General features: G+C 62.6%; 1 protein-coding gene across 11 annotated transcripts in view; it reads left to right on the forward strand.

The window, feature by feature from the left end:
* The window catches only part of DAGLA (diacylglycerol lipase alpha), a 63,148-nt gene extending 38,776 nt beyond the window's left edge, over nt 1–24,372 (forward strand). For 10 of the 11 annotated variants that reach the window (XM_070487955.1, XM_070487965.1, XM_070487966.1 and 7 more), the window contains 17 exons: nt 735–836; nt 1,289–1,427; nt 4,769–4,856; nt 7,362–7,535; nt 7,902–7,979; nt 9,991–10,115; nt 13,333–13,486; nt 14,036–14,119; nt 14,238–14,315; nt 14,764–14,844; nt 15,656–15,798; nt 16,037–16,105; nt 16,389–16,461; nt 17,648–17,844; nt 18,461–18,590; nt 19,158–19,345; nt 20,840–24,372. In XM_070487955.1, the coding sequence (XP_070344056.1) occupies nt 735–836; nt 1,289–1,427; nt 4,769–4,856; nt 7,362–7,535; nt 7,902–7,979; nt 9,991–10,115; nt 13,333–13,486; nt 14,036–14,119; nt 14,238–14,315; nt 14,764–14,844; nt 15,656–15,798; nt 16,037–16,105; nt 16,389–16,461; nt 17,648–17,844; nt 18,461–18,590; nt 19,158–19,345; nt 20,840–21,791 (2,855 nt within the window). In that variant the 3' untranslated portion in view covers nt 21,792–24,372. The remainder of the gene's footprint in view (nt 1–734; nt 837–1,288; nt 1,428–4,768; nt 4,857–7,361; nt 7,536–7,901; nt 7,980–9,990; nt 10,116–13,332; nt 13,487–14,035; nt 14,120–14,237; nt 14,316–14,763; nt 14,845–15,655; nt 15,799–16,036; nt 16,106–16,388; nt 16,462–17,647; nt 17,845–18,460; nt 18,591–19,157; nt 19,346–20,839) is intronic. The other variant, XM_070487963.1, reaches the window with a different exon arrangement.
* The last annotated feature ends 378 nt before the right edge of the window (nt 24,373–24,750 follow it).

A 24,750-nucleotide genomic window follows, 5' to 3' on the forward strand; every position in this document is an offset into this window, starting at 1 on the left:
GATGAGGCATCTGGGGCCCAGGGAGGTCAAGGTCACACAGTTAGTAAATGCGTGAGTGTCCGAGCTGAGATTTGAACTGGGTTGTCTGGCCCCAAAGTCTGGGCTCTTAGCTGCCACATGGTGCTGCCTGTGGAGCCAGCTCTTCCAACACTGTCTCCTCCGGGGCTGCCGGATCCCCCTCCCTGACCCCATGTCAGCCCTGGGCTTAGGGCTCGGCCAGCTTCCCCCCGACTCCCTCCCTCCCTCCTCCTGCCTCAAGTGCTGGAGCCCTCTTCCTGGGAAACAGCAGTTTCCACCAAGCACACGTAGTCCTGTAATGTAGTCCTTGTCACCCCCACTTTACAGACGGTGAAACGGAAGCTCAGAGAGGCTAGTTAACTTGCCTAAAATACATTGATTCCGGAGTTCGTGGATGTCATTCTAAAATCGTGAAAGAACAGGGAGATGCCTGTCATCATCCGGTCACCTTCTTGGGGAGGTGTCGGGGCCTGAGGGCCCGTGAGCTAGGACAGGAGGTGGGCGCATCACAACAGGACAGAATGGTGGTGGGACAGCCACCTCCCTGGGCCCGTCCCCGTCGTGGCCTGTGTGGCAGGGGGCGGTGGGTGGTCCCATGCCCCTGCTAGCGAGCTGGTTGGAGGCCCCGCAGTAGGAGGGACCAGGCCAGGGTTCCGGGGCCTCCCTGGAGGGCAGACGGTAGCCGTCCTTCAGCCAGGGCCCTGCTCTCCTTGCAGCCATCCTGGTGATCGAGTTCATCTATGCCATCGTGGGCATCGTCTGGCTCACTCAGTATTACACCTCCTGTAATGACCTCACTGCCAAGAACGTCACCCTCGGTATGTCTGCCAGCCCAGGGTGGAAGGGACAGAGCCGGTTTAGAGAAGAGGAAGCTTGGGCACCACCGGCAGGAAACGGTTTCTGTGAGGACGCCCGGCGGGTTGGCTGGGCGGTCTGTGGCCTTCTTCCTTGTGATCTGCCATCCCCCCTCGGGGGACCCTGGTCTGGGGGAGCAGCAGGAGGCACAGCCGCCTAGGGCAACAGTTGAGGGCCCCTCGATGCCTCGCTGGAAACCCACAGAGCCGTCTGCTCTGTGCCAAGGGTGGGCCTTGGGGTCACGGCTCAGCGAGGGATGGCCACGTGGCCAGAGGCTGCGGCCAGGGGCTTCTGACCTTGCTGGTGGGCCTCAGAAGCAACTGAGGGGAGAGAGGCTCCAGCGCCCCTTTCTTGAGAGCTGGTGAGCCAGGGAGATGTCCGCAGCACCTCTTGTGTCCCACTGCTGCCCCCACAGGGATGGTCGTCTGCAACTGGGTGGTCATCCTCAGCGTCTGCATCACTGTCCTCTGTGTGTTCGACCCCACGGGCCGCACCTTCGTCAAGCTCAGAGCCACCAAGAGGAGGCAGCGCAACCTGCGGACCTACAACCTGCGGTCAGTCGGTGGGGCGGGTGGGTCTGCTGAGGGGAGGGCAGGGGCTGGCCCCGCGCCTCCCGAGCTGCGTCTCAACCTGTGAACAGTCAAGGGCTCAGCCTCTCCCAGCCTCTGTTTCCTGGTCTGTAAATTGGGAATAATGACAGTTCCTGCCTCGTGCTTCTGCTGTGCGATTTAAATAAGATAATATGTACACGGTGGTTCCCACAACGCTCATTCTTGGTACCTGCTCAGTGAACGGTAGCCATTGTTAGCCTTGTTTTCATCTTCAGTGCTACGACAATGATGGTAACAGCAGGAAGGGTGGATACACCGACCAAGCATTGCAGATATTAACTGACAATAACTCTATGGGGTAGCTGTTACCATCATCCTCGTAATACAGATGAAGAAACTGGGGCACAAGGAGGTTATGTGACTTGCCTGAGATAATACAGCCTGTACATGATGGGGCCGAGATCAAGTCCAGGGAGTCTAACTGGAGAGCTCTTGTGCTTAACCACTAAGCTAGGCTGCCTCTAGGATTCAAGGGGCTGGAGGAGGTTAATCAAGGAAGGCTTCCTGGAGGGGGTAAATTTGGTATGGTGCTTGAAGAAGGGCAAAAGCTGTGCCATGGCAGAGAAGATGAGGGAAGGCGTTCAGACAGGGTCTCAGTAATTCCCGTTTACTGAAAGAAAAAGACTGGGGGGCTTCCAGGGTGGGTCACAGGAACTCCCAATAATCGAGCTCCCACCGTGAGTTAGGCCCCTGCACTGAGCCCCTTCCACGAGCAGTCGGCTCCCTCCTCTCGCCGGCCCTGGTGCTATAGTGAGACCCATTCTATGGATGAGTCCATATCCCAGAGAGGGCAGGTCACCTTTCTCAAGGTCACGGTGGAGCGCTCCATCCCCAGCCCCCAGCACCAGGGTCAGGACCCCTCAGGTAGTGGAGCGGCTTGCCCAGGCCCCCAAGTCCAGCAGAAATCCCCCCACCCGACCCTCCCCGGCCTCTTCTTTCAGCTCCCCCCGGCTCTCCACGTCAGCTCAGCGCCGCAGCAGGAGCCACACCCGCGCCTGGGCTGGCCACCTCCCAGCGCGAAATGCCAGGTCTCGGAGCCAAGGCCCGGGAGCCCGTTTTCCCTCCCGGCACAGCTGGTGGCCACCACCCCTCCCACTTTGCTCACTCTGAGCACATACCCCCCACCCGACCTGGTTTCTGGGTTCCTGGGGCCCTGGAAAAAAGTCTCCCCTCCCTAACTCTGGGTAATTGCCTTTGGGGCCCAGGGCAGCTGGCAGTGGGAGCTGGTGGCAGCTGTCATTTTTTTTTTTTTTTGAGGAAGATCAGCCCTGAGCTAACATCTGCTGCCAATCTTCCTCTCTTTTTTTTTTTTTTTTTTTTTTTGCTGAGGAAGACTGGCCCTGAACTAACATCCATGCCCATCTTCCTCTACATTATATGTGGGACACCTACCACAGCATAGCGTGCCAAGCAGTGCCATGTCTGCACCCAGGATCCGAACCGGTGAACCCCGGGCTGCCGAAACAGAACAGGCACACTTAACTGCTGCGCCACTGGGCTGGCCCACGGCTGTCATTTTTATGAGAAGCTCTTCCTGCAGTCTCCGGACCTGTTGGGGTTCCTCCAGCTCTTGGGCGGGGCTGGGCATGCCTCGGTTAACATGACCACCTCTCAGGCCATTCTCCAGTCGCCCTCCCTCTGCTCTGAAACCAGCAGACAGTTTTTCTAACCGGGACCTTTTCAAGCCCACTGACCCTTCACCCACTTCCAGGTTTGGGGACACGCACAGACCCGCTGTGCCTCACCGACAGGCTGTATTAGTTTCTGGAAGTCAGGAAGATGCTCGAGTCCTTGTCCCTTTTTCCTTCCAGTGAAACCTGGTGGGGCTTGGGAGATGGGTCGTTCCCAGCACTACTCCCTGGAGCCTCGACCTTGGATCTTTGCAGAAGGAGTGTCTATTCTCCCTTCATGATACTGAGCCACTGGGCAGAGGGGTGCTGGTCCACGAACTTTCTGTGCAGATTTCATATGTCTCTCCCCGTCTTCATCTCCGGAGCCGGACTGATGCATTAGACCAAACCTGTCACCGGCTCCACCTACCCCCTGGTGGGCAGAACGGGTACTGCAGTCAAGTGTTAGGTCAGCGCTTCCATCAGCTGGAACTTCCCGGGGAAGTTAGAAGCCCCGTTAGGTTAGAATGGGTTTAAGAATGTGATGCCTGGGGAGCCCAGCTTGCCTAGCATGCTGTCCCTTCATCAAGCAGCTGGCAGGTGGGACGTTGGTTCAGGATGTAAGGTTACCCGAGTCCGTTAGGGCTTGCAGATCCCAGAAACAGCAATTCCTTTGCACACTTTCCTAATGGCCCCCGGTAGCCCTGGAAGGCCCTGTGGCTCCCCACCGTCTTTGTCACCCGCTGCCTTGTGGAGCCAGGGCTGGGAGCAGGAAGCGGCCTTTTGCCGCTGAGAGGAGCCAAGAAGCTCGGGAAGGAGGGCCCAGCTTGTCACTCCTGATGGATGCTAAGTGCCTTGCATGCCCTCGGGGTCACCTGTGCCTTTCCCTCCTACTGCCCGCTGGCGTCAGGCTCTGAAGGGGCCAGCAGGAGGGCGCATGTCATAAGAGCAAGTGGGCCCCTTCTTGCTCAGTCTTGAAATGTGCATTTTTAACATTGCATTTGTTATCTTTATGCCCGAAACACACCGGCTTCTGGCACCAGCATCGGAAGGGCGTCCGTGGGTAACTGGCCAGTCGCTCTGCCGTTGGGTGCAGACTCCTGGTGCCCTGACTCCCATCCGAGCATCCAGACTCCCTGGGGCTGGGGCTGGGGGTGGGAAAGGACAGGGCCAGACGTGCAGTGAAGGGTGGGGCCCTGCCCTTCTAATGTTCAGGGCCTCCTCCAGCCCCTTCGTCTTCCCCCAGGCACAGAGAAGGTGAGTATCTGAAATCCTTTCTGAGGGAAGCAGGTCTGCTCCAGGCCCTGGGATGAGTCAGAGGCCCAGCACCCTGCTGCCATCTCCCAGGGCTCTTGGTTGGAGACTAGGACACCTGGGCCTCAGAGCAGCGCCCACTTTTGGGTTCCCAGCTCCGGAGCCCCCGGGCATGCTGGCGTTCAGTCCCGGCCTTGGCCGATGGCAGGAGTGCCCCCCAGGAGTGCTCTGCTGGCCAACAGCCAGGTCACTGGCCACCCAGTTTGGCCAGGCCTGGGCCCTGTCCTCCCCCACACCCCCTGCCGGGGAGCCCTTTGGTGGGGTCCTGGGAACAGGCCGCCCTGTTTCCATTACATCCGGGCCCTGGCTCTTCTGATCTAGCCCCCTGACCTCACACAGAGCAACTGTCCCCCTTTGCAGGCACCGCTTAGAGGAGGGTCAGGCCACCAGCTGGTCACGCCGGCTCAAAGTGTTCCTCTGCTGCACCAGGACGAAGGACTCGCAGTCAGTAAGTACCAGTACGTCGCCTCCCTTGGGCTGCAGTCCCGCTGTCAGCAGGGCCGGGTGGGGCGGGGCTGGTGGAGGGAGGCTGGGCCGTGAGCAGGAGCAGGGGGACAGCTGCTGGTGGGAGGAGCTGTTCCTCACTGAGCGACTCCCACGCATGTGAATTGGCCACCCCTCGCTTTGTCAAGGGAACAGACCCCTTGGAACTTAGGGTCTAGTTCAGGGGAAGAGAGACTCAAAGATCAGGACGACCCGGAGACCAAGAAGCAGCGTGTCACCAGCTGTGGGTTTCTCTGGAAGACCCATCACAGCTCTGAAGTGCTCAGTGTGGTCCTTGACGCGCAGTCAGCCTTCCGCACCCGGGCGCGTTGGGAACCACAGGGGCCAGGCTTCTCACAAGAGCGTGCCGCAGAAGGAAGGCAGCAGGGCGGCCCCAGGGGAGGGAGGCAGGGTCCTCAAGATGGAGCCCCTAGCGCTGGCAGGGCCCTTAGAGATCATCCAGCCACCCCTCATTTTGCAGATCAGGCAGCTGAGGCCCAGAGAGGTGGAGTGACTTGCTCAGTGTCCCACAGCTAGTTAGTGGCAGAGCCACTGAGGTCAGGAGACCAGTCCTGCCTGAGCCAGACAGCAAAGTGCCCTCCACGGAAGCCACCAGAAGCTTTGAGTGGCTCCTGCCCATCCACAGCCCCTGGTGAGCCATAGAGTGAGTAATCAAGTGTAAGAAAGCCCCCGAGGTTCCCTGGTGGGCGGGGAGCCCCCCACGGGCCTCTCTGGGAGTCCTGAGGGGTCATAGTCCAGGGCCTGGGCCACAGGCAGACCAGGCGGAAGACAGGGAGCAGCCTCCTCGCCACTGCCAGGGCCCACGGGGACACGCCCACCCCTCCTGGCACAGAGCAGAGTCTGCTGCTGGAACCTGGTGAAAAGGCAGCCCAGGGGCTGGCCCCGTGGCTGAGAGGTTGGGTTCGTGCACTCCGCTGCGGCAGCCCAGGGTTTTGCCGGTTTGGATCCTGGGCGTGGACATGGCACCGCTCATTAGGCCATGTTGAGGCAATGTCCCACATGCCACAACTGGAAGTACCCACAACTAAAATATACAGCTATGTACTGGGGGGAGTTAGGGAGAAAAAAGCAGGGGCGGGGGGGAAAGGCAGCCCATCATAGAGGGGCCCAGACCCTGGGTCCCATCAAACACTGATAGCCCAGGGGTCCAGTCCAGAGCATGGTTTTCTTTCTTTCTTCTTCTTCTTCTTCTTCTTCTTCTTTTTTTTTGGTGAGGAAGATTGGCCCTGAGCAAACATCTGTTGCCAGTCTTCCTCCCTTTTTTTTCTCTCTCTCTCCAAAGCCTCAGTACAGAGTTGTACATCCTAGTTGTAATTCCTTCTAGACCCTCTATGTGGGATGCCGCCACAGCATGGCTAGATGAGCCATGTGCAGGTCCATGCCCAGGATCCAAACCAGTGAACCCCGGGCCGCTGAGGTGGAGCGTGTGAACTTAACCACTATGCCACTGGGCCGGCCCCTAGAGCACGCTTTGATCAGTCCATGGCTGTGTTGCTTAAATGTTTGAATTGGATGCCAACATTTAAAAATCAAGGGCGTTTGTGTAAACTTCCATATTTCTGGATCTGGCAACGTGGGCCCCTCACAGGGCTGGTCAGCTGGAGCTGAGCAGTAGCAGCTTCTGTTTGGCCCCATTAAGTGTTCGAGTTTGCATCCCTGGGTTTTTCTTCTCTTACGAAAGCCAGACACTCCGGGCAGGAGCCCCGCGCGAGAGAGCCAGTTGCCATGAGTCTGTTCCCACCACGGCCTCTCCAGCAGGTTAGGGAAGAGGTCCCAGCCTCCTGCTTGGGGTGACGCAGGGAAGACTCAGCATCAGCCGGCAGGGCTGCCTCCTAGGCAGGGCTGTCCTGAGGACAGGGCTCGGGGGAAGCCAGAGGAGCTACTGGCCCAGCATCGCATACTTCTCCTGGCACACGTGGGGGTCCCCGAGCCTGAAGCCGCGGGCAGATGTGGGAGGGGGCCTGAGACCCAGGGGCTCCACAGAGCCCTTTGGGGGCCTTTCAAGGTCACGGCTGGCGGGAGGTGGGAAGAAACTCAGTCGGGGAGGAAGCAGCCAGGAGCTTAGTTTTGGCTTCTCTGCTAGAGAGAAAGGCCGGAGGAGAAACAAGCGGGCCGTGCAGGGCTTGGTTCCTAGTGTCTGGGGAAAGAACAGGAAGTGGCTCACGTTGGCATCTGTGCGTGGTCGACGGTGAGTGCCATAGGAGCTCGAGGACAGAAGAGGGCCGGGAGGTGGAGGACGGAGAAGGGTCAGGGGTTGTCTCAGGCAGCCACTGCCAGCTCGGCGGGAGCCCAGAGCCCAGGACAGGGCCCTCAGGGTCAGGGCTGCAGAGGGCCGCCCGGGGTCGGGCCCAGCTGGCGCCAAGGAGGTGCTGGGGTGAACCTGGGGAGGGGGCCCGGAGAGGACACCCCACCCCGGGGGTTCACACCTGGTCTCTCCTCCTCTCTCCTGCTCCCTTGCCACTGCCTCCTGCCTCCCTGGACCTCACAGGATGCCTACTCGGAAATCGCCTACCTCTTCGCTGAGTTTTTCCGAGACCTCGACATCGTGCCGTCCGACATCATCGCCGGCCTGGTGCTGCTCCGGCAGCGGCAGAGGGCCAAGCGCAACGCCGTGCTGGACGAGGTGAGCACCCGGCCCTTCTCCAGGCAGCCTCCCCACACCGGCCTCCTCCCAGGCGCCCCCGCCGCCCCAGCTGCCCCCGCTGCCCAGCTTCCGTGCACCGTCTTGGGCCCCGGAGGTCACCCCGTGATGCTCGCTCCCCTCCCTTCCCCAGCTCATCCCTTCAGCCAGCCACTCACGGCTCTTGCTTGAGTGACTTCCCTCTGCTGGGCCGTGTGTGGCTGCTGCCCAGGCTGGCCGCAGGGCCTTCTAACCACAGGGGCCTGATGGATGATGCCTAATGGATGGGCGTAGAGCCCGGGGGCCTGGATGCCCCTCTCAGCCATGCAGCTGGATCTGGGCAGCCACCTTCACAAGCCTGTCTTACAGGCCAACAATGACATCTTGGCCTTCCTGTCTGGGATGCCCGTGACCAGAAACACCAAGTACCTCGACCTCAAGAACTCGGTGAGTCAGAACCACACCTCCCCCCAACCCCCACGCCCCAGCGCCCTGGCTGGATCCCTGTCTCCCTTTGCTGAATGACCTGTGCAGTCACAGCATCGGCCACACCTGCTCTGTCCCGAGTCCCCCCTCAGCTCTCCAGACAGCTTCTCTTCTCAGCTACCGCCACCTTCCTCCCGAGAATCTCCCCATCATGCTGGTCCTACAATGAAACCCCCAAATCTGCCTGTCCGTGCTCAGAATGTCTTGTCCCAGCCTCTCAAGGTGACAAAGTGCTCCATGAGGGTGAGCTGGTATTATTATTGCTGTGGTTGTTATAAAGGCAGTAAAGGGCCAGCACGGTAGCGTAGCAGTTAAGTTCACAAGTTCCACTTTGGCAGCTCGGGGCTCGCTGGTTCGGATCCCAGGCGCAGACCTACACACTGCTTATCAAGCCATGCTGTGGGACGTGCTGTGGCAGGCATCCCCCATATAAAACAGAAGAAGATGGGCACAGAGGTTAGCTCAGGGCCAGTCTTCCTCAGGAAAAAAAAAGGCAGCGAGACATAGCACTTTGGTTTTTAAGCCTTTTTGAGGAGTTGAACCTCTTCGCCGGCACCTTTAATAGAAATCCAGCATGTGTGTCACAGGTAGAGGTGGACCCGCCCTGTGGGGGTACAGCCAGCCCTGCCTCCAGAGTAGACCAATTTGGTGTGCAGCAGCTCCACGCTGTGACCTTGAGCAAGTCCCTGATGCCCTCTGAGCCCATTCCTGTGGGTATAAGGTGGCGCTGGGCACACCTCCCCCCAGAGCCCTGGTGGGGAGGAGATGAGCCATCCTGAGTCCCGATCCCAGCGTGGTGCCAGTAAACGACGGTGCCAGTCGGGACGCTACTAGAAGGATCCACTCCTTGCACCTCAGTGCCCGGAACAGCCTCATTTCTCCATCTGCCGCCACCCCCCAAAGCAGGAGTTGTGTCCCCTCTGAAAACAGCCTGTCCCCGCTGACCAGGGCTGCCCTGGCTCGCTCTCACCACCCCTCCCTCCACCCCTGACCACTAGGCGAGAAGGGGTCAGGCTGCCATGGCTCGAGGGGCTGGGGTCCCGCTGCCACCTGCCAGAGGCTACGTGCCCCGCCCTGCCAGGAGCGCAGGAGGATAATTACCTTCTCTGGCTGGTTCCTGAAGAGCAGACGGAGCCCGCCCAGGGACGGCCCCCCCAGCCCGCCCCGGGCCCTGATTAAGGCTGCCTCTTGAACTTCACAAGATGACTAATGGCCCTCTGTAACTTTTACAAGGTGACTAATTCCCTCTAAGTGTAAGTGCAGGAGTCCTCTGCTGCCTGGGGCCCCGGGACGCGGAAGCCGCCTCGCTTGGGCACCTGTGCCTCCCGCTCCCTCTGCCCAGCAGACTGATAACAGCAGCCGCTGCCTCAGACGCCCGGTTTCCAACCGGCGCCTTTCTCCCGGGAGATCCCAATCTGCCCCAGACGCCCCTTGGGAGCCTGTGACTCCCTGAGTCAAGCTGGAGTCTCCTATATCTGCAGACAGAGACCCTGAGGCCAAGACGGTTGGCGACATGTCTGGTCACCCAGCATGTCAGTGTCTCCAGTGTCTGCTCGAGGCCCGGACACCGCCAGCAGGACGGCCCAGGGCCTCTCAGGGTTAAATGTCCCTTCCCAGGGCCTGATGGCTGAGGAGGGGTGATGGCTGCCCATGCCTCCCCCTGTCTTCTCAGGAAAATGGGCAAGAAAATCGATCTAGGGCTCCGAGCATTTTTCTGTCCCCAAATCGTTAATTCTGAGACTGAAGCAACAGGACAGCTCTCGGAGGATTCGTGCGCTGGTTGCGTGGAGATAATTAGGGAAATGCAATTATCATCTGAAGGAGCAGTCCCTCCTGCAGGGCCGGTGGCGGGGTCTGCAGCCCCTGCGGAGCCTCGGAGGGAGCCCCCTCCCCCATCGAGGGGCGCCCAGGGGCCTTGAGGCTGCAGGCGGGAAGGGCAGGGGGTGACTGCCCTCCGCATCCTCTCTTCCAGCAAGAGATGCTGCGCTACAAAGAGGTCTGCTACTATATGCTCTTCGCCCTGGCCGCCTACGGCTGGCCCATGTACCTGATGCGGAAGCCCGCCTGCGGCCTCTGCCAGCTGGCGCGGTCCTGCTCGTGAGTACCCGTCCCGTCCTCCCGGCCGGCCAGCAGGTGTGGACAACAGGTTGAGGTCATGGGGCAGCGCCTGCCCCTGGGAGGCTCTCCCTAACCGGCCTGTGCCTGCTGCCCGCCCAACCTCCCCTGCGGCCTGCGTTGCTTCTCTTCCGCCCCATCTCTGGACCTCGACCTTTCTGGTTCTGCATCGTCCCTGGGTGGGGAGGAGTGCTGGCTTTGGAATCACACAGTTCCGGCTTTGAATCGAGACTTTGTCCCTTGCAGCCCTGGGCAGGTTCGTCTCCCTCTGCAAACGTCAGTCTCTCTATCTGTAAAGTGGGCATGGTGCTACATACCTCCTGGCATGGTTTCCATGAGATGTTGCCCAGTACCTGGCACTGCTGGTTCTCCTCCCGTCTCCCTCCCTGCCCCTCTCAACCCCTCCCCTCTGCCCACAGCTTCTCTCCTCCCCACAACCCTCCTGTGCTCTGCCTTTTTGAAAGAAAGGCCTTTCCTGGTAGAGGTCCAATCCATAGAGGCCTCTGGAAAGGCCTGGAGAAGGCCCTTTGTGAAAGGCTCCAACCCTTTCACCAGGAGTTGGCAAGGCCTCAGCCCAGGACCTGCCTGCGGTTGGACATCACCCTCAGCCCAGCCAGCATCCAGGCCTGGGGTGGACTCTGCTTTCCTAAGTGGCCAGCTGAGGACAGAGCTCCGGGAGGGCCCCTCCCCATCCTTGATGTCTCCGCCCTCTCCCCAGGCCAGGCAGGAGGGCAGCTCCCTGTTCTGGAAAGGCTGGCGTGCTGGGCGGGCAGCTTCTGTCCAAGACACCCTGCCCTTGGGGCCCATGGAAGCCACACCCCTCCTGCGGGGCCGTACTTCTCCAGAAAGCGAGTGGCTCCCAGACTTTGTTCTCACCATCCCCCAGCAACTGGCAGAGCAGACCAGGGCACCCCATGTCCCCTCTGCATCTTTGCCGGCCGGCACACAGCTGGCATTCCTCCCAGCGTCATTGGGAGTCCCCGCCACGGATAGGAAGCTTCCCAAAATGAGCACTGAACCAGGAGTCCTGAGACCTGGGCTCTGACAGGCCCTGCTCCTTTACTCGCGGGCAGGGTGGGGACATCACTGTACAGGCAGTGTCCGTCCTGCCTGCCCGCAGGATATTTCAGAAGCCAGGGAGCCACTGGCAGGCTGGGCCCTTGAAGTGCCCTGTAGACAGGAGGGATGTTGGCGTCTTGTACAGCTCACTGCTGCAGGGAGAGGGAGCAGAGGGTCCTTGGACACCATGAGGGCCCAGCCGGGTCCCCGCCTGGAAGAACCAGGTGCCTGGGGGACAGAGGAGGCAGGCCTGGAGTCCAGGCCTACAGCCAAGGATGTCGGGATAGAGGCCAGAGGGCCAGGCCCCCTTCTCTGAGTGCAGCCCAGTGTGCCAGCACTGGCGGGAGGAAGGAGGGCTGCCCACCCCCCTTGGGCCCACGCCCTTCACCTGGGAGAGGTTCTCCCGTCCCACGCAGAGCATGCCAGCCAGGCCTGCCTACGGCCCCACCACCCTCGGGAGACCCCACTCAGCTCCAGCCCTGCCCCTGAGGGTGCTCAGGCTCCCGTGGCCTCCTGTCTGCGGGGACACTGCCCTCAAAGATGCCACGGGCCCCTCCCTTCCAGACTGCTGGGCTGCTGCTGTCCTCAGGTCCCTGGCCCCCGATCACGGACTCAGAGGCAGCCCTCTGCCTGGAGAGAGGGGGAGCCCGCAGTTATCGAGGGCCTGTTGTGTGTTCTTTCTGCATCTGGGGCCTGTGGTCTCACACCAGCCTTGCCAAGTAGCTGTCAGCAGCTTCTCTTACAGAGGAGGAAACTGAGGCTTCGGACGGCCTAGCGCCCTCCAGGCCCTCACAGTCAGGAAGGGTCACATCAGAGCGAGGATTCAAGCCCAGGACTCTGTCTCCAAAGGCCACACTGTGGTTTCCATGTGCTCGGTGCCAGAGGACGGGGCTGAGGTACAGAGACAGCTGCCCGAGAAGGGGCCCACCCTGAGCCCCAGGCCCACCCCCGCTTGGCCCGGCAGTGTTGGGCGGCCCTCCCAGCGTGCATGGAAGTGGTCGCCCACCCCAGGCCCGGTGGCTTCCCAGACTTGGCCTGACCCTGGGATTTCTCATCAAGGCCTCTCCCTATTGGAAAGTATGTAACAGTCCCTCAGGTGCCGCTCAAGTGGAGACAAACCTTTCAGCATCCTTGAAATTCATGATTCTTAATAAAATCTCAGCTGTCATCTCGAGACAGCTGGCAGGCATGGGTCACATGCTCTCAGGGCTCCGGGGCCCATCTGTTGGGTGCTGGCTCCCTCTGGTGGCCTGAGGAGCAGCTGCTCCCCTAGCTGGGTGCCCAGCTTAGCCGCTCACCCGTTCATTCTGGGAGCCTGCTGTCTGCCTGGCACTGTTTTGGTTCTGGGCGGGGCCAGATGGGGCAGGGACTTGGCCCCTGCGTGGACTACAGCTTTTCCACTGGGCAGGCGGGCGGCATTGTAGGGTTTTGCGTGAAGAAACGTGGCTTGACTTACAGGGTAAAGGGGGTCCTAGCTGCCAAGTTGAGAATGTAGGGGGCAGTTGTAGGCGAGGGAGACCAATCAGGAGGCCACTGCGACACCCCGAGGCAGAGAGAATGGCAGCTCGGAGCTGGCGGAGGGGTGGCGGCGAGGGAAGTGGTTGGAGTCAGGTGGCCCCAGAGTGGGGCCCAGCAATGAGCGGGGGATGTGGAGGACTGCAGGGAGCCTGTGGGGGCGGGCCATCGGGCACTGGGACCTGGAGAGGTTGCGACCCTGTGGGAGGTCTGAGAGGAGACGGGGGTGGTTGGGTGGAAGCGTCTGGAGGCCATGAGCAGGCCTGAGAGTGGATGGGGCCCCACAGGAGCGGGTGTAGCCAGTGGGAAATGGAGGTCCAGACCTGGCCTCTAGGCCCTCGGGGAGAGGCCAGGCAGGCTGCCAGTGAGGGAGAACCACCCAGGAGAGAGGTGCCTCCTGTGAGTGGGGGGGCAATTTCTGAGGGGAGGGAGAGGCCCACTGGTCACATGCTGCCAAGAGGCCACGTCGGGGGAGGGCTGGGAACCGGCCGGTGGAGCTTAACCAGGGAGGTTTGGAGACAGGGGCCAGTGGGGGTGCTGCAAGAGCAGGGTCCCGAGAGGCTGGGAGGGGGATATTGCTCTAATGGAGGGTCCCCGGTGCTGAACCCTCTGTCCCCTGCTCCAGGTGCTGCCTGTGCCCCGCGCGGCCCCGGTTTGCCCCTGGAGTGACCATCGAGGAGGACAACTGCTGTGGCTGCAATGCCATTGCCATCCGGCGCCACTTCCTGGACGAGAACATGACCGCAGTGGACATCGTCTACACCTCCTGCCACGATGCGGTGAGGGGCTGGTGGGCCTTTGTCCTCTGCAGGCTCCGGGCGCAGGCGGGGCTGGGGGCTGGGGCCGGGAGTGCCGAGCCGTCCTCCCAGGCTGTGGGAGCCCTTGGCTTTGCCGGCACTGCCAGCAGCGGCCTCCAGGCCTTCCCAATGGGGCAGGCAGAGGTGGGCCCCTCCTTCTCCCCACCCCCTGGCCTGCACCCCCTCTGCGGCAGGAAGCGGACCCCAGCCCTACACCCAGTACTGGGGCTTCCTTGCCCCAGCCGTTTGGGGAGAGAGAGGGGGAAGAAGTGGTGAGGGTTGGGGAGGGGGCAGCCCCTCTGGACTCCGCAGGCTGGAGGCAGCGCTCAGGGCTGCTCGAGTCAGAGCGGCTGAGAGGGCTGGGTGCTGGTCGGAGGGATCTACCACGACCCCTGGGAGCCCCAGCAGTCTCACAGCAGCCCAGTGCCTCACAAAGTCAGATCTCCTGGCCGGGAAAACCTCCTTAAGGTCCCTTCCCCGAGTCTGGCCACTTCCCAGGGCTGCTCAGGCTCACGAGCCACCTCCTCCTAGGTCTACGAAACCCCCTTCTACGTGGCCGTGGACCATGACAAGAAGAAGGTGGTGATCAGCATCCGGGGAACCCTGTCCCCCAAGGTACCCTGCCAGTGGCTCCCAGCCCCCTGCCGTGGACCCCCTCTCCCCCCCGAGGGGTGCCCACCTCCCTCTTCCTGTCCTCCTCAGCCCCGCCCCCACCTGTCCTCTCTCCCCATAGGACGCCCTGACAGACCTGACCGGTGACGCCGAGCGCCTCCCTGTGGAGGGGCACCATGGCACCTGGCTGGGACACAAGGTACCCCTCCTCCTGGGCCCCGATGGCCCCTTGCCTTCTCCCCTCTCTGCTGCCGCGCAGACCTGTCCTGTGTTTGGGGTAGGGGCTCCTCTCTGCTCGCGGGTCTCCCCGGCGGAGATGATCAGAGAGGCGTGGGTTCCTTTGGAAGGAATCCTGCGGCCTCCTGCTGGGGCCCCCACAGCCCTGCTGGGCCCCCATCCTGTCGCAGAAGAGCCTGACGAGGCAGCTGGGAGGTCACACTGGTTAGGTAGACACAGCCCCTCTGAGCCTTGGTTTCCTCATCTGTGAAATGGGAATGGTGTGATGAAACGTCCGCCAGCCCCACAGCCGGGTGATCGTGTGGACCAGAGGGGGACATGGTTAGTGAGCCACTGGTCCCTGTGGTCTCTGGTCCTGGAGGGGCCTCCCTCCCTCCATAAGACACCCACCTCTGTTCCTCCTCACCCAGGGGATGGTCCTCTCGGCTGAGTACATCAAGAAGAAGCTGGAGCAGGAGATGGTTCTGTCCCAGGCCTTCGGGCGAGACCTGGTGAGGCGTTTTGCACGCCACCGAGCCCTCCCCATGCCTGGCTCTCCCTCCCCCAGGGCAATAGGTTGGGGACAGGATGGGTGAACACGGACCCTCCCCACAGGCCGGGCTGTTACGCTGTCCTCTGATCCCTGGCTCCCAGCCTCCTCGTCACTCGGTCCCTCCCACCTCCTCTGACCCCTTTCTCTTTTGTACCAGTTCCTCCTGGGCACCCCTGCTTGGCCCCACCCGGTTATGCACACCTGCTCTGTGCCAGGCACTGGAAGCACAAAGATGGCTCAGGCCCAGAGCTTCCAAAGTAGAGAGCAGAATGGCAAAGAAAATACTTACAAAGCGGATAGAAGGGGTGCTGCTCTGGTTGGGGGCACTCTCCTAAGGCGCTGCCAACTGCCTTTCCCAAAGCCAACTAGTCCCTGGACTCAGGGGATCCCAGTCTAGTTGTCAGGGCACAGGGATGGGGGCAGGTGACAAAACGATTATCTTAGAGTGTAGTCACTATATATAAAGGTCTATTCCAGGTTCACTTGCAGTGTTGAGGAGGGAGTGAGCCTTTCCTGGAAAACCAGGAGGGCTTCCCCGAGGAGGTAACCTCTGAGCAAGTTTTTGAAGCATCAGTAGGAGTTTGTTAGAGTAGTCTCCCCAGGAAGTGGCTCTGTGGGGGTCCAGCTTGGCTTTTCCTCTGCCCCAGCAACTACCCAGCACAGACGTGGTCCCAGGACTCTGGGAGGAGCCCCCTGCCTCCCGGTGTCAGCCCAGACAGTCAGTTTGGCGGGCAGCGGGGCGGGGCTCTCAGGCTGCTCTCGGTCCCCAGGGCCGAGGAACCAAACACTACGGCCTGATCGTGGTGGGCCACTCCCTGGGTGCAGGCACCGCTGCCATCCTCTCCTTCCTCCTGCGTCCCCAGTACCCGACCCTCAAGTGCTTCGCCTACTCCCCACCAGGCGGCCTGCTGAGGTGAGCTGCGTGGGGCCGCAGAGTTGGCGGGGGCTAGACTGGGCAGTCTGACTTCGGTCACATGGGGCCTGGGGATGGGTGGAGCTCTGTCAAATGCCAGGCAGACCCGGGGGTCTACCCCCAGCAAAGCCCTACTGGCAGGAAAGGCGGGGCAGGGAGCGGTCAGGAGGCTAACTAACGCCAGGATGCTGGAGCAGGGCCCCTCCCCGCCCTAGCGCCCCCCCGGCTTCCCTTGCAGTGAGGACGCCATGGAATACTCCAAAGAATTCGTGACCGCCGTGGTTCTGGGCAAAGACCTCGTCCCCAGGTGAGTCGCTCCCCACCTCCACTGGCCTGGCCTGCGCTGTTCCTACCTCCTCAGGGCCTCGCCCCGGCGCCACATCCCTCTCACTCAGTCACCGTCTGCTCGAGGGGCCCCAGACCCCCTCCCCATCCTCAGCAGACTCCCCTCCACCTACCCCGTGACCCCGCCAGCCTGCTCTTCGTGTTCCTGGGGGCTGGGCGTGGGCCTGCCCCAGCTGCGGCCCACCTGGCACCTCTCCTGGTCCCTGGCCAGCCCAGCTGACGCCCCGTCTTGCTCCCTCCCCCAGGATTGGCCTCTCCCAGCTGGAAGGCTTCCGCAGACAGCTCCTGGACGTCCTGCAGCGGAGCACCAAGCCCAAAGTGAGCCCCCTGCCCTCCCTCCTGCCCGGGTACTGGCACTGGGCCCTCATCTCTCTTGTGCCCTGCCTGTTCCTGGGCGCAAAGCACAAGAGGCCCAGGCACATGAGACCAGGCTGGGGTGTGTTTGGTGTCATGGGCCATCAGACCCTGAGCATCACTGAGTTCATCCTCTCCACCCCTGCCTGTCTTTGTACAGACAGGGAAACCGAGGCCCAGAGTAGGTGCAAGATTTGTTCTTGTTCACACAGCAAGTTGTAACTGAGTCAGGAGTGGACCCAGGGGCTCCTGAGTCCTGGCTCCCATCACACAGCTGTCTTAAGTCAGGAAAGTGCTGTCCCCGTGGCTCAGTGCTTCGAGTGTGTGATGGGAAGGCCTCGTCCGCAGCCTGTGGTGGCGCCCCGGGCTCGGGGAGGCTGGCATCACCTGTGGAGGGATCTGGTGCCGCTGGCTCCGATTTTCTGCCGCGGCCCGGAGGGGAGGATCAGCTCTCCCTCGTCCCTCCTCAGGTCCTCGGAGGACACCGGGGGCTCTTCCTGTGGCAAGCTGGCCTTCAGCACGCCAGGCCAGGGGGTGGGGATGCTGTGGCCAGGCGCCCTGAGGCAGGCAGGAGGGGCCCACCTGGGCCAGCAGGTCCCCCAGGCCGGTCCTCACCCCATTCACCGTCTCGGCCTGGTTTGGACTGTCCCAGCCTTGGTGCCCGTGACCCTCTGGGAGGCTGTGCCCTGTGCCAGGTGCCAGGGGTGGACAGGGCAAGAAAGCCTTAGGGGACCATGTCTGCCTGGAGGAGCTGAGTTCCGGGATGTAGGACTGTGCCCATCAGACCCGTCCTGGGTACTTATCAGGCCCTGGAGGCAGGTGGCTGGGAACCAACCCAGACATGCCAGGCCGGGCGGGTGCAGCTGGGCTGAACTTCAGGCTCTGTTCTGCCTCCGACTTGTGAAATGACCGAGAACAAGTCCCTTCCCCTGCTGGGCCTGTTTCCCCGTCCTTGGATAAGGGCTTGACCGGTCTGCCAGCCCCTTCCAGCTCTGAGTTCCACAATCCCACGTCATCTGTCCTTGGCAGCTTTTTGGCCGTCCCAGCTCCCACTGCTCCCCTGGGAACCCTCCTCCTGAGCGCCCCTCTGCCCCTGTCCACCCTGCCAGCACTGCTCAGCTCCGTCCCTGTCTCCCTTCTGCCCGCGTAGTGGCGAATCATCGTGGGGGCCACCAAGTGCATCCCCAAGTCGGAGCTGCCCGAGGAGGTGGAGGTGACCACCCTGGCCAGCACGCGGCTCTGGACACACCCCAGCGACCTGACCATCGCCCTGTCGGCCAGCACCCCGCTCTACCCGCCCGGCCGCATCATCCACGTGGTCCACAACCACCCAGCGGAGCAGTGCTGGTAGGGGCAGCTGCGGAGGTGGCAGTGGCCGGGGCCGAGGTTGTGTCCTCCAGGGGTGTGGGGGATGGGCGGCCTTCCCTCAGTCACCCCTTGGGGCTGGGGGCAGAGGCTGGGAGATGATGGCCCCGGGCCACCATGGAGGAGTTGCCCTAGCCTTGACCGTGGAAGTAGAACAAAAGGCCAGTCCAGGGCAGGACTCCAGGCTCCTCTCTTGACGGTCCCATCCCTTGTCCCCAGTGTCAGCCCTTCCCTGTGTCCCCCCAGGGCACCTCTCCCCACTGGTGGATGCCCCGGAGGGGTCACCCTCAGGCCCTGGCCAGCTCACACCCTAGTTGTCACTTGGCCTCACCGCAGGATCAGTTGGCAGAGAGCTGGGAGCGGGGCCGGGGTGGGTGCAGGAGGGAGAGGGGAGTGGACGGGCATGCAGACATCTCTCACGCCTGCTCTTGCAGAGGGCTGGGCCTGCACCCTCCTGCCCGCGTGGGCTGCATCCCCTGACAAAAGGCTTGTGAGCTGGGCCCTGCCACACAAGGGCAAAGGGCAGAGCCAGGGGCCGGCGGGCCGGGGCCAGGCCGCCACTCACCCTCAGCCTCCCTCTGGCCCCTGTGCCCCTCAGCTGCTGCGAGCAGGAGGAGCCCACGTACTTCGCCATCTGGGGTGACAACAAGGCCTTCAACGAGGTGATCATCTCGCCAGCCATGCTGCATGAGCACCTCCCCTACGTGGTCATGGAGGGGCTCAACAAGGTGAGCCCGGCAGCTCGGGCGGACACTCAGCCATGCCCCGTGGTGTCTTGCGTGGCGGATCTCTGCCCCTATTTCACGGACCAGGGTGTGGACGCTCAGAGAGGTCAGCCAGAGTCCCCAGCTGGGTGGCGGTGGGGCTGGAAAGACCACTCCTGTCCTGGCCTCCTCACCCTGCTCTGTCACACTGCTGTGTGGCTCCGTGGCGGGGAGGAGTTTGGGAGTCTCCCAGGGACCTGTGCCTGAGGCAGGCTCAGCTCAGAGGCCCTGAAGACCAGCTGGCCCCTGACAGATGCACAGCCAGGCAAGGGCATCCTCGGCCGTCACCTGGCCACAGCAAGGCTGAGCCCAGAGAAGGGAACCTCCAACCTGGCCCACCTGTGGGGTGAGGCACACTTGCAGGGCCAGCCCCAGGCCTTACAGGAGAAGCAGGGACTGGGGCAAGAGGAGAGTGGGGCCCGGCTGACCCCAGGAGGCCCTGTTTGGCCTGAGAGGCTTGTCCTGCTGCCATCCCCCACCCCCATGATTGTCACCCCTCCACCATCACCAGCTTTCCTGTCCTGTCCCCAGGTGCTGGAGAACTACAACAAGGGGAAGACGGCCTTGCTCTCTGCTGCCAAGGTCATGGTGAGCCCCACCGAGGTGGACCTGACGCCTGAGCTCATTTTCCAGCAGCAGCCGCTGCCCACGGGGCCGCCCGTGCCCGCTGGCCTCGCCGTGGAGCTGCCCGCCGCGGATCCCCGGAACAGCAGCATCAGGTGCGTCCTGCCCACTCCGGCCCCACCCTGGACAGTGCATGCGGGGGCCACAAGTGTGGCTTCAGAGCGTGTATGCTTGTGCACGTGTGTGTTCACGCAGCTCTGCACTCCTGCACGAAAGGGGTCGGATGCGCCCCCTCTGCTCGCGCTCTCTCTCTGCTCCCACTGCCCCAGCCTGCCGTCACTCAAGCCCACGTGGGTAGCGGGCATCTAGGGACGCATGGTCCCCCCGGACACAAATGCAGAGATTCACTCATACCCCTGTAGACCCAAACAGACGGACTTAACGTACCCAGGCACTTACACACACACACACAGACACACACGTGTGCATTTGTATTGGCGCTCACATGTGCATATACATATGCTCACAAATAGTAGCTCTAAATACACAGGGAGCTCCATATAGACATTTGCACGTATAGGACACACACCAAGACCAGGCCGGGACACACGTACACAAGGACACGCTTGGACAGGCAGCCATGTGTGTAAATGCATAGACATACCTGTGCCCAGCCAAGCCACGTGGACACACGGGGGCCGACACAGACACCTGGTACACACACTGTACACGTAAACACAGAGGTGTGCGCACAGGCTCCATTCCCCGCCCCATTCACACGCACTCTCTGGGGATCAGGCTCTTGAGAGGTCCTCCTCCACCTTGAGAGGGGAGATCCTCCTGCCTCTCTAGGACCCTTCATGCCCGGGTCCTGAGTCAGGTCACAGATCTGGCCAGCAGGCTGCTGAGAAGGTGGCCGCTGCTTCCCAGGCCCTTGGTGGGGACACCTGGACGTCTCTCCATCTGTGCACTTCTTGTGGTGGCTGCATGACCAGAAGAGGGCGCCAGTGTCCTTTTGCAGCTGCAATGCCGTCGCTGCATCCCCCATGCCCTGCAGGCTGGTGTGCGGAGTGACCCCAGGGGGGCTCCAGGGCTCCCGGTCCAGCAGAGGGCCACAACCCACGGGAGAGGCGGGGGGACCCCAGTGTGAGGGAGGGAGTAATGAGAGCTCTGGAGGGGCCACAGAGGGGTACTGGTCCTGAGGGTGGGAGGACAACCAGTGTGGGTGGCTCTGTGCCATCCTCTCCCCTCCCCCCTTCCCTCCCGCCCTCTCCCCTCCTTCCATCCCTCTCCCCGCCTCTCCCATTCCACACTGCCTCATGGGTGACCTGGGCAGCCAGGCTCTGGAGCTCAGGCCCGCATCAGGACAGTGACGGGGCACCAGTGCAGGGTTCCCCAGCAGGGCTCCTGGAGCCCAATGCCTCAGGCCCTCAGGACCCTGACCCTGGCTTAACTCAGCCTCCACCCTTTTTTCTCCTGTCTTGGGTTCCTGTGAGTTGTTTTTTAAAAGTCAGGATTCCCAGCTCCAAACTGTTGAACAACCACCAAATTCACTTTCCCCTCTCCCCTCCCCAAGTTGTCCAGCCGGGGAGCTGGGGGTCGGTCCCCACCCCTCCTGAGTCTCACCCCTCCCTGCCCTGCCTCTGCAGGAGCAAGTCCCAGTCTGAGATGAGCCTGGAGGGCTTCTCGGAGGGGCGGCTGCTGTCCCCAGTGGCCGCGGCGGCAGCGGCCCGCCAGGACCCCGTGGAGCTGCTGCTGCTGTCCACGCAGGAGCGGCTGGCGGCGGAGCTGCAGGCTCGCCGGGCGCCACTGGCCACCATGGAGAGCCTCTCGGACACGGAGTCGCTGTACAGCTTCGACTCGCGCCGCTCCTCGGGCTTCCGCAGCATCCGGGGCTCGCCCAGCCTGCACGCTGTGCTGGAGCGCGACGAGGGCCACCTCTTCTACATCGACCCCGCCATCCCCGAGGAGAACCCGTCCCTGAGCTCACGCACCGAGCTGCTGGCGGCCGACAGCCTGTCTAAACACTCGCAGGACACCCAGCCCCTGGAGGCGGCCCTGGGCAGCGGGGGCGCTACCCCTGAGCGGCCCCCCAGTGCCGCAGCCCATGAAGAGGAGGAAGAGGCGGGTGGCGGGGCGGCCCCCCACGGAGAGCTGGCACTGCACAACGGGCGCCTGGGGGACTCGCCCAGCCCTCAGGTGCTGGAGTTCGCCGAGTTCATCGACAGCCTCTTCAACCTGGACAGCAAGAGCAGCTCCTTCCAGGACCTCTACTGCATGGTGGTGCCCGAGAGCCCCACCAGCGACTACGCTGAGGGCCCCAAGTCCCCCAGCCAGCAAGAGATCCTGCTCCGCGCCCAGTTCGAGCCCAACCTGGTGCCCAAGCCCCCGAGGCTCTTCGCTGGCTCGGCCGACCCCTCCTCCGGCATCTCACTCTCGCCCTCCTTCCCGCTCAGCTCCTCGGGCGAGCTCATGGACCTGACGCCCACGGGCCTCAGCAGCCAGGAGTGCCTGGCAGTGGACAAGATCCGGACTTCGACCCCCACCGGCCGTGGGGCCAGCCCCACCAAGCAGGATGACTTGGTCATCTCGGCACGCTAGCACCCCGGGAGCGACTGTCGCCTGAGGCCCGGGTCCGAGCAGGTAGCCCCTCGGGCTCCTGGTGGCTGCCTCCAGGGCCGGGCCACTTTGAGGAGAGGCCCCCAGAGGCCAGTTTAGCCTCAGGCACGGGGCACTGCCGCTGAGCTGGGGGTCCGCATCCCTACCTCAGCTTAGGATCCCCAGAGCCAAGGCGGCTGGGATCTAGGCCCTCCAGAGAGGGGAGGGGTGTGGAGCAGGGAGGAGCCTGGGGCAGCCTGCCAGGTGGGCAGCGCAGCACCGGCCCACAGGGGCATCCTGGCGCCCCCTGTTCCAGGATGGGCACTGGGCGTGCTGACTCCCCATCACTGCCCTCTGGCTGCTCTCCCAGGGCCGAGATGGAGAGCAGCGCCCTCCCCACATATTCTCATCTGTGGTCCAGGCTGGTATCTGCCCTGGCCACCCCCCAGATCCGGTGCCTGCTGGCCAGCCCCCTGGGGTGACCACCCACGAAGGTGGCCCGCAGTGCTGTGTATGTTTACAGAAGCTGCTGGGCTGCGCTCAGGGTGTTTCCTGGGCTTGCAAGCCCCCACCCCCCAATCATGTGTCCAGTGACCCCACTCTGAGCAGGTCAGGGGACAGCCTCCACAAGGCCCAAGTCAGCCGAGCGACCTTGAGGGGTGTGTAAGAGGGGTGGGGTCAGGAGCGTCCCTTCTCTGCTCGGTGCCCCTCATGCTGATCCCTCTGTCACAGGGTCCTGGGCATCCAGGCCTGCCCCGCCTGCCCATTGCTTCCTGGCTTGCCTTCTACCCCCAGGGATCCTGGCCACTCAAAGGGTGGAGAACACAAGTATGACCACCCCTGGCTGCAGAGTCAGTGCCCTGGAAGGAAGAAGGGCGCCCAAATCCCCTGCCCTTGAGGGTCCCATGTAGCCCCTTTGTATCACCTACCCACCGTGTACCGGCAGCCCAGCCCTGGCATCTGAAACCAACCCCATCTCCACTCCCCTCAGCTCCTGGTCTTCGCTGCCTCTCTCCTAGGAGTGGGGCTCCTTCCATCTCCATGTCCTGTTGGCAAAGAGTGGGGCCAAGAGTGGAGTGTTGTGGGACCTGGCCAAAGACCCTCTGCCCACTGCCTGGGGGGCGGGGGGCCGGAGGGGGCAGGAGGGCCAGGAGCTCTGGGGCTGTCCTGGTTTAGCCAGAGGCCTCCACAGCCCCCGTTTGAGGGTTTTTTTTCCCCTGCTGGGTTGGGGGAGCGGTGGGGAGGTGGCGCCCCGGCCTTTCCCCAGAGGCCGAGTGGGGAAGGTGTGCATGCTCTCGGGGGCATGTGTGCATGTGCATGAGTGTGCACCCTTCTTGAGGAAGGGACTGCTGGCGCGCACACCCCACCCCACCCCACCCGCCCTCCCTGCCTGCTGCCTTCCCCAGCCTGCCAAGGAACCACGGTGGGGGCCTGCGCGCGGGGGCACGGGGCCAGCTCAGTTTCCGATGTCGCCCGTTCCCCTCGTCCTGCCTGCTGCTCTGACCCCCGTTTGGAAAACTGGTGTGTGCCGAGGCGTAGACCGCCCGCTTGTGCCTTCGTCTCCTCGGAGGCAGGCTCCCCCCCCACCCCGGCCACAGCCTCCCCGCATCGGCCAGGCCCCCCTGACCAAGACCCCCCTCCATCTCATGACCACTGGTGTCTGGGGCCTGCGTCCTAACCCCACCACACACACAGCTGGGACCCCTGCCCACCCTGACAGACGGTGTCAGAGACCTGGGAGCTGGGCCTTCCTCACTCTCTGTGACTCCCACCCCTCCCCAGGCTCCAGGACCCCGCCCCTGCTGAGGGCCCCGCTGCTGGCCCAGCCCGGGCCCAGCACAGAAGCAAGATGGAATCAGTGGCTCTCAGAGTTTAAAAACAAGACAAATCACAAATCAGAGTCAAGTTCCAACAAGCACCCTGGCCAATAGCAGGGAGAGACTTGGTGCCTGGCCTTTTAATTCCTCCCCTGCCAGGGTGGGCCCCGGGACCTCTGAGGGGGCCTGGTGCCCACCCCTGCCCAGGACTGAGCCATCAGGGACAGACTCCCCGCCCCCAAGGCTGCAGCCACACTGGGTTACAGGCTTGGGGCTGGGGCAGGCTCGGACTCAGCCCTGGGTGCCCCCGGGTCAGCCCCCTCCCTGCCCCCTCCCCACCTCACCCCCAAAGGATGGGCCTGCTGCAGGTCTCTCCCCTCCTCCCCACACCACTCTTGGGGGGTCTGAGCCACCCCCCTCAACCCAGCTCGGCTCAGACCGACCCCCACTCTGTCCCCCAGACCCGCAGCACAAGCTCTCCCAGCCATGCGCTGGCCTGTCCTCGCAGGGGCCCGGGGGAGCTCCATATGCAATCGGCGGTGAGCAGCCGGGCCCCACAGACCCTCCTGCACGCTCCGTGCCATCCTCCCCTGACTTTTTTTGTACTTAATGTATGAAAGATCCAAACTAATATTGCTGTAAAAAGGAGAGACAAGTTAATATAGCTTATTCTATAAATATATCTGTATATAACGGTTTCTGTATATTGTATAGAGCTGTGTATAAACTGGATGTAGAAGCGTGCCGGCTGCCTTGCGTGACCTCTCTTCCCCGCAGGTGGCGGCGGTGGGGGTGGAGGGGGCGCGTGACTTGCTGCTGAGGTCAGTGGCAAGTGGCCAGAGGACCTCCGAGACTGGCTCTCGCCGCTGTCGATGCCCTGGTCCAGGACCACACGATGAGTCTCAGTGAGGGACCAGAAGACCCTCAAAGCCCCATTTGAATGGGGGCAGCCCCTTGTTGAGCCCTGCCTGTGTGAGCTGTGCCGGGGGATCCGTGTCCATGACCTCATTAGGGCCCTGAAAGATGGGGCTCGTTACCCCTTTCTCCTCCCTGAGGGGTCTGGGGCTCAGAGAGGGTGAGTAAGCTGCCCCAAAGTGCAGAGCCAGTCATCAGGGTCCCAGGCTGGTCCCACAGTGCCCGCCCCT

Source organism: Equus asinus, chromosome 17, assembly GCF_041296235.1.
Source record: "Equus asinus isolate D_3611 breed Donkey chromosome 17, EquAss-T2T_v2, whole genome shotgun sequence".
NCBI classification, from domain to species: Eukaryota; Metazoa; Chordata; class Mammalia; order Perissodactyla; family Equidae; genus Equus; species Equus asinus.